The sequence below is a fragment of the Cavia porcellus genome, unplaced genomic scaffold (assembly GCF_034190915.1).
Source record: "Cavia porcellus strain 051 isolate PalLab524CR breed Dunkin Hartley unplaced genomic scaffold, mCavPor4.1 scaffold_13, whole genome shotgun sequence".
In the NCBI taxonomy this organism is placed as follows: Eukaryota; Metazoa; Chordata; class Mammalia; order Rodentia; family Caviidae; genus Cavia; species Cavia porcellus.
In genome coordinates this window covers 36,853,255-36,860,613 of record NW_026947496.1, presented here as the reverse complement: position 1 = coordinate 36,860,613, position 7,359 = coordinate 36,853,255, and the positions used below count along the sequence as shown (strand labels likewise).

Genomic DNA, 7,359 nt, shown 5'->3' with positions numbered 1-7,359 from the left:
TACATACATTTTACCAAGAGAAAATCAAAATTCTGAGAGGTTGGAACTTACAGAATCCCATGCATACCGATGGTAGATCTGGGAGTTACACCCAAATATGCCAAATTCTAGAAAAATGTCTCCAGTCAGGAAACTTGTGCTACACAAAGTGAACCCAAGACAGCCTTGGTTACCTAAAAAACAAACAAAAACAAAAAAACCCTGTACTTCCTCTGGGCTCTGAAGACACCATGGATTGTGCTAGTTGATGTAACACAGCTGTAGCTTGCCCTGAAAGCGGAAGAGCCTGGAAAAGCTACCCTTTTCAGAGGCGCTTTGGCTGCAATGTTAAAGGCACACAGCTGAAACCAAGCCTTATCTCTATATAAGAAAATCTGGTGCTGGGAAGAGTGGCTCATGGGAGAGGAAGAAGAAGGTTCACAACCGGCCAGGGCCCTTCTTGGCAAAATGTGGCAAATGCAATGCCTCTTATTCTGTTTTTCCCTGTTGCTTGCCCTGAGTGGTCAGCAGACACCGGGGGCACTAAATATGTCTGGTGTGCTCCACTGTGGGCAGCAGGGTTTTCAGTTCATTGTTAACTATCTCCTCCAGGACAGAATGATGCCTGTGTTCATAGCTTGGGGTAGGTTTGACCACTATTGGTTTAGCCAAGAAAGACTTTGCTGCTGAGAGCTACTGTTCATCTTCCTAGCTTGATGCTTTCCTCCTTTAAGGAGCTCTGTAATTGCTGTCTGAACTTCTCTACCTCAAGTTCTCCTTCTGGACAGTTTCATGGGGTTAGGGGGGCCTGCCAAGCTGTCAGTTCCCTACACTAATAACCAAGATGACTGACCACTGATGCTTTTCACCTTCCTCCTTGCAGACAACAAAGGGCTGCCACACAAGCTGGTGAACAATTCTGAGTGTGGTATGTGGGTGAGGGAGGACCCTGATGGCTCAGTGATATTGGAAGCCAACTACAGTGGCTGCTACGTCAAGGAGCGGGTAAGTAGAACTCAGGTGTCAGCAACACTGAGACCCTCCCTCCACCAGTCAGGCTGACTTTCCAAGGTCATTCCTCCAGGGCTTTCACTACATCCTGCCTATCGGGGTAGAAGGAGTAGATGCAGCTGGACACACGATGCTCATGAAGAGGCTACTCAGGTGTCCTGTGAATCTTCCAGGTAACAGCTGGAGACTTCAGACTCTGGGTGAGTGAAGCTACCTTGAAGGGACCCTTAGGCCTCTACTTATTCGACAGTGACTCCTGACATTCAGAAAGGAGTAGTTCTTCTAACTCTCTCTCCTGAGCAGTGGGGGACAGTGTGGCCATTGCTCTGCTTGTTTCTCCCCTAACCACTACCATGCTCTAGAAGGAATAAAACCATTCCTTGCATAAAGCCTGTTATATCCACCCATTCTTGCCATGCTGGAGTTCAAACAAGAATTAGCCAGTGACTAGGAGCTCTCATCACTGAGAATGGCAGAAAAGGCAGCTGAGCTATCAGGAGGACCTGACCAGTGTCGAAGAGCAGCTGGTTCTGTCTCCTGACTAGAACACAAGTCTGACTCCCAGCTGGGCCTACTTGATCTTGGGGAATTTTCAGGGAGGATGATGTCTATCCCCATCTGAAAATTCTGCTTGATTTTTGTCTAAGAGCCAACCTCACAGAACAGATTTAAACCTAGAATTCACTCTCCTTACTGCCTGATTACTCAAAACTGTCTGGATAGGTGATACTGATAAAATGAAAGTCAAGGACCACCATATTCCAGACCTAAATTTCATAAAGAAGGTAATGAAGTAACCTAAAGGTAACCTGGGTTGGCGCTAAAGCTTGAGAAGGGTCCTTATGGGAAAGAAAGTAAGTAGCCCCACAAATCCTACTGGTCTAGTAAGTATCCACTTACAAAGTGACTTCCTATTTACCTAGCATTCTAAAGTTTAATCTCCAGCATGTAATGTGAACAGACCTATTGCAAACATCTGTCTAGACCTTCAGTGTTGAGGCTCTGTAACAAGATGGCCTTCCACTTCTTAGCTTGAGCTATTCTTCCTTTCTCCACATCTAGGCCAAGCTGCTCCAGGTGCTGACCTGTGTGACTCCGTGCCTGTGGAGGACAGATTACCATGTGTATCCTCTCAGGCTTCTCAAGCAGACTGTGAAGAGCTGGGCTGCTGCTTCAGCCCTGCAGGAGAAGCCAGTTCCTGTTACTATGGAAACACAGGTGTGTTGTGTTGTCTGAGCCAGCTAAGGAAAAGCCCCAGTTATTACTTGTGAAACCCAGAGGAAGGGGGATAGATTTGTTCAGGAGGCAAATACTAAGCAACCGGAGCCTCACATATAAGAAATGTCTCCTAGAACTTTTGGCCCCTAAAGAATAAAGCTTTCTACATCTTGCATTGTCTACTCTTCCCACACCCTATTGGACAAGCAAATGACATTCGAGGGGCTCAAGAAACTTAAGTCTTAAACTTTCCCCCTAGAATACCAGCCTTAATGGTTGATATTCTGCAGTTGTTTTTAGAGCTTTTTTCCAAGAACCTCACTTTCCACAAATCCTAAATCATGCTCTTAATTCATGATTTTTGACTATGAAAAATTTCTCTTAAATGAGCAATTACATACCACACCTCTAAAAATCTGAATTCTAAGATGAATTGGGTGTTACTATCCCTGTTCTATAAATGGGTTGAAAGGAAACCAGTCCTTTCCGTGGGTAACACAGTGGGTGTAAGCACAAGACTGACCAGGTAGTGAGTTTGAGCCTCAGGTAAGCTGTACACAGCTGAACTTGTTCCCACCTTACCTTTGGGAATATCAATAGGTGGGGACTGGAGAGAAGTGGTTCAAAACAACTAAGTTATTGGACTTCTGTGCAATCAGAGTGATAAACTGCCTTCTTTGTTCTTCTGGGATTTCAGTGACCTCACATTGTAGCCAGGAAGGCCACTTCTCCATTGCTGTGTCCCGGGAAGTAGCTTCTCCCCCACTACGGTTGGATTCTGTGCGTCTGGTCCTCGGGAATGACAGTGGGTGTGAGCCCGTGATGGTAACCCGAGCCTTTGTCCTGTTCAAGTTTCCATTTACTTCCTGTGGAACCACAAGCTGGGTGAGCAGGACAGGCTGCCTTTGGATTTTGTATCTGCCTGTGGAGGCTAGGAGGGAAGATGCTAGAAATGAGCAAGGAAGAGCTGGAGCATCCTATCCAGGAGGGTGGTCCTGACACCTGCTGGGTGTGGAGGGTGTTCTCTAGGGCAGAACACGCTGAGAAAGCTGGGACTTGTCCTGGGCCTTCAACTGAGGCCATCACAGCTGTAAGTCAGTAGAATACCAGCTTTAATGGTTGATATTCTGCAGTTGTGTTTAGAGCTTTTTTCCAAGAACCTCACTTTCCACAAATCCTAAATCATGCTAATCAATTAACAAGAAAAAAGAGGGGACAAGTTCTTTGCCATGCACTATTTGGGAATCAGGAGGATTTGTGATTGCTTTATCTAGCACTCAAAGCTCTTTCCTGCACAGTAAGGCAAAACAGTCATTCCCAGGTTCACTGCTCTTGCTCTTGGCTCTACTTGGGGAACAGGAAATGTCCCATAAAATATAGTCCCTGAGATCCAGGTCAAAGCAAACTCAGCAGTGGCATCTTGCTAGCAGGAATGACTGACTCCACTTTGCCTAATCCCATAGGTCACTGGAGACCAGACAGTATATGAAAATGAGTTAACTGCCATTAGGGATGTAAGAACTTGGGATCATGGCTCTATCACTCGTGACAGCATCTTCAGGTAAGGTATCAATTACCCTGGCCCTACAAAACCAGAATGACTCCCCTTCCATAAGGCCAGAGGGTTAGGGTAATTTAACAGTAGAGATTCTGCACAGCGTTTGCCAAGCTTCCTGACCTCAACTTGAGTCTTATAGCTGTCTCCTCAGAGTCATAGCAATGTGGACATCTGCTCTTCCACCTAAATGGGTTTTCAGGTGCTCATTTTGGCATTCTGTCTCCCCTGCCATGGTTTGTGCTGTAACCAAAAGAATCTTGGAGACCTTACTGTGGCCAGATCTCCCACTTAATTTTTTCTTTGTCACTAAAGCATCAATGTGACCATAACTTTCTATGGCTAAGGGGAGACCGATTCTGTGTCCCTCTTCACCCTGACTGACCTTGCCCCTACCTGACTGTTCCCCAAGCTCAGGTTGCTTCCTCTTATGACACTTCCAAAAGTTCTCAAGCTCCTTGTCACTTCTTTACCTTGTTCTAGTTCAAGTGTCCTCTCCCATACTTCTACAAGGTCCCTGCTATTCTCCATATCAAGTCACCTGTAAGATATTCCTTGACTCATCTTCTCTATAGCAGACATCTATGGTACTGTATTACATAATTTTAACTCATGTCAGCCCAATTTATATATTGGCCTGACTAAAATACAACCTCCACAAGGCCAGGGATCTTGTTGGTCACTTAATGCTGCCCAGGAGATAACAATCAAAGCATGTGTGGCCACACTGGGAGCTAAAACATTTTTTCCCCCCTACAGGCTTCAAGTCAGCTGCAGCTATTCACTAAAGAGTAACACATTTCCAGTTAGTGTCCAGGTGTTTACCCTTTCACCTCCTCTTCCCAAGACCCAGGATGGACCTCTCACTCTAGAACTTCAGATTGCCAAGGGTAAGATGTTCTCAGCTAGAGCACTAGACCTACAATCAAACTAATGTTTCTGGGCATAAAGACCCTATACTGGTCATAAGAGGTATATACAGGTGTTTAGGGGTGATAAGTGGTTGTAAATGACTAAAAAGTTGTTAGTGCTACATTTACTCTGACTATCTTGATCTTATGCAGACAAGGACTATGGCTCCTACTATGTGGCTAGTGACTACCCAGTGGTGAAATTCCTTCGGGATCCAGTCTACGTAGAGGTCTCCATTCTTCACAGGACAGACCCCAGTTTGGGGCTCCTCCTACATCAGTGTTGGGCTACACCTAGCCCCAACCCCCTGCACCAACCGCAGTGGCCCATCTTGGTGAAAGGGTAAGTGGTTATTGTACATCTCTGTACCAGTCCTTTAAAGAAGACTCTCCTGACTCACATATCTCTTTGCTTAGCTGCCCCTACACTGGGGACAACTACCAGGCTCAGAGGATCCCTGTCAAGACCGCCTCAAACCTACTGTTTCCTTCACACCACCAGCGCTTCAGTTTCTCCACCTTCAGCTTTGTGGACTCTACAAGGGCGAAACAGGCTCTGAGTGGACAGGTAGGAACCCGCTCTCTTAAGATTATTTCTCCAAGCTACTGCATCTCAGCCTAGGACCCCTTTAATGCTGGCCAATGGTACTCCCTTGGTACCAAGGACATGAATGTCATGTGTCATCTGGACTCTAGTTTTATCAAGATTCCTGATGGTTATATCAACTTCCTAGAGAGACAAAGGGGGCTGGTACAGTGGCAGGTGGTACTCTATCATGACCTGTGTTCTGTTGGCTACCAGGTGTTTCTGCACTGCAGTGCATCCGTGTGCCAGCCTACAGGGATGCTATCGTGCATGGTCACCTGTTCTCCTGCCAAGCGTGAGTATTCCAGCTGCCTACACTAGTGGCCACACACATGAATCTTGAGTTTCACTTCTAACCTTTCTCAGTGTCTAGACAAGTGACTCAAGCTGAATATTGGTCTCATTAAACCACCTACATACTTACAACGCATTAAAATAGAGATGACTAGTTCCCAGAAACAAGCTTTTAAAATGTAAACTACACTCAGATGATCTAACCTTGGTTTTATTCCTATAAAACTGGAATAAACTTGAAGCTAATTGGTCCAGGCATATTCCTAGCTTACCTCCCTCCTGCCACACACACACACACACTCACTCCAAGTTTTGGCAATTGGACAAAGGACCTTAGCACACTGAGCTACATCCAAAACCCTTGTTTTAAATATTTTGAGACAAGGTCTCACTAAAGTTGCCTGGAGTGGGCTTGAACTTTGCCGTAGCCTCCCAGAGTGCTAGAATTACAGGTGTGCACCACTGTGCCCAGCTCATCTAAATCAACTTGACAGAACCATTTGCTGGTTCACAATTTAAGTGTCTAGAGCCATGTTAAAGCAGCCTGCAACTTGGTCCAAAGTCCTCTCAGTAAGATGTGACTTTAGAAATAGAATATATACTTCTAGCTGTAGATGTTTCCATAGTGTAGATGAACTTCTACGTGGTCTGCTGTTATTTGTTTAATCCCTGTTTTGGTTTCATGACCATTGTGGCTTTAAGTTCTTCCCAATGCAAAATGAACTCATAGGAACTATTTCTTAAGGCATTACACTGAATATTTATCCTACTCCAATTGTATGTAATAACATTGCTTTCCAAAGAGCTAGCCATGTAGACTTTCTCAAGATCTTATAACTGAAAATTAGAAGCAGGATTGTTTCTAACATGGTCTCTTATGCCCAAATCTGATGACACTAGCATTAACTAAAAGCACAAATTTTATTCACATAATAGTTTCTGCAAAGTACAGAATGAGGCTCTACCTATTAAGTAACTTCATCTTGTACAATAACAGTTCCTACCCCTAATCTCATGAATGCAAAAATATAATTTTCCCAATTGACTACATCTCTCCTACAGGAAGAAGAAAATCTGACCTGTATTTTCAGAACAGTACTGCCAGCGTTTCTAGCAAGGGTCCTATGATTCTACTCCAAACTACTGAAGATCCTTTAGAAAAGCTCCGTAAATCTACAGGTGAGTAGAGAACTCCTGGCTAGCTACCTGAATCATCAATTAATCCAAAGGCATTCTTCTCCCCGCCTACCTCTGATCCTTGTTGCTTTCTCAAAAGGGTAACATCTTCCTTTTGAAGTTTCAGTTTTTGACACAGAATCACATGGTTGTTCCTAGCATCTGCTAATCTACCTTTTCCTCCTCTAGGTGCTCCTGTGAACCCGCAAACTCTGTGGGTAGCAGGACTTTCTGGCACCTGCATTGTTGGAGCCTTGTTATTATCCTACTTGGCTATCAGGAGATGGAAGTAAAGTAGTCAGACCAAATGTGTCAATAAAACTATATTGCAATCCCACCATGTGTCAAGCTCTTTATTTGCTTAATTTCACAACTTTTATCCTTCAGTCAGGTCTTAGCACCTCATATTTCCAGCCTGGGGTGGTACATGTATGTCAGTGCCTTTTACTCATGAACAGAATAAACATATAGGTATAACTTCATATAGTTCATAATTCAAGCAGTCTCAGACTCAATAGGCTTACAAGATAGATACCTCAGACTCAATAGGCTTTATAAACTCAATGGGGTATAGAATAAAAAGGAGATGAGAGCAACCAAACAGTTGTAGAACTAGCTTATAACAAGGG

At 44.4% G+C, this 7,359-nt stretch overlaps 1 protein-coding gene across 1 annotated transcript; it reads left to right on the top strand.

Annotated features, from left to right (window-relative positions):
* The first annotated feature begins 382 nt into the window (after positions 1-382).
* On the top strand, positions 383-7,067 carry Zp4 (zona pellucida glycoprotein 4). Its single transcript, XM_063260108.1, has 12 exons — positions 383-622; positions 863-984; positions 1,064-1,190; positions 2,053-2,208; positions 2,906-3,093; positions 3,672-3,769; positions 4,523-4,653; positions 4,828-5,017; positions 5,092-5,242; positions 5,477-5,555; positions 6,617-6,733; positions 6,920-7,067. The coding sequence occupies exons 1-12, from the start codon at positions 397-399 to the stop codon at positions 7,021-7,023; spliced, it is 1,689 nt and encodes a 562-aa protein (XP_063116178.1). The 5' UTR covers positions 383-396; the 3' UTR covers positions 7,024-7,067.
* The last annotated feature ends 292 nt before the right edge of the window (positions 7,068-7,359 follow it).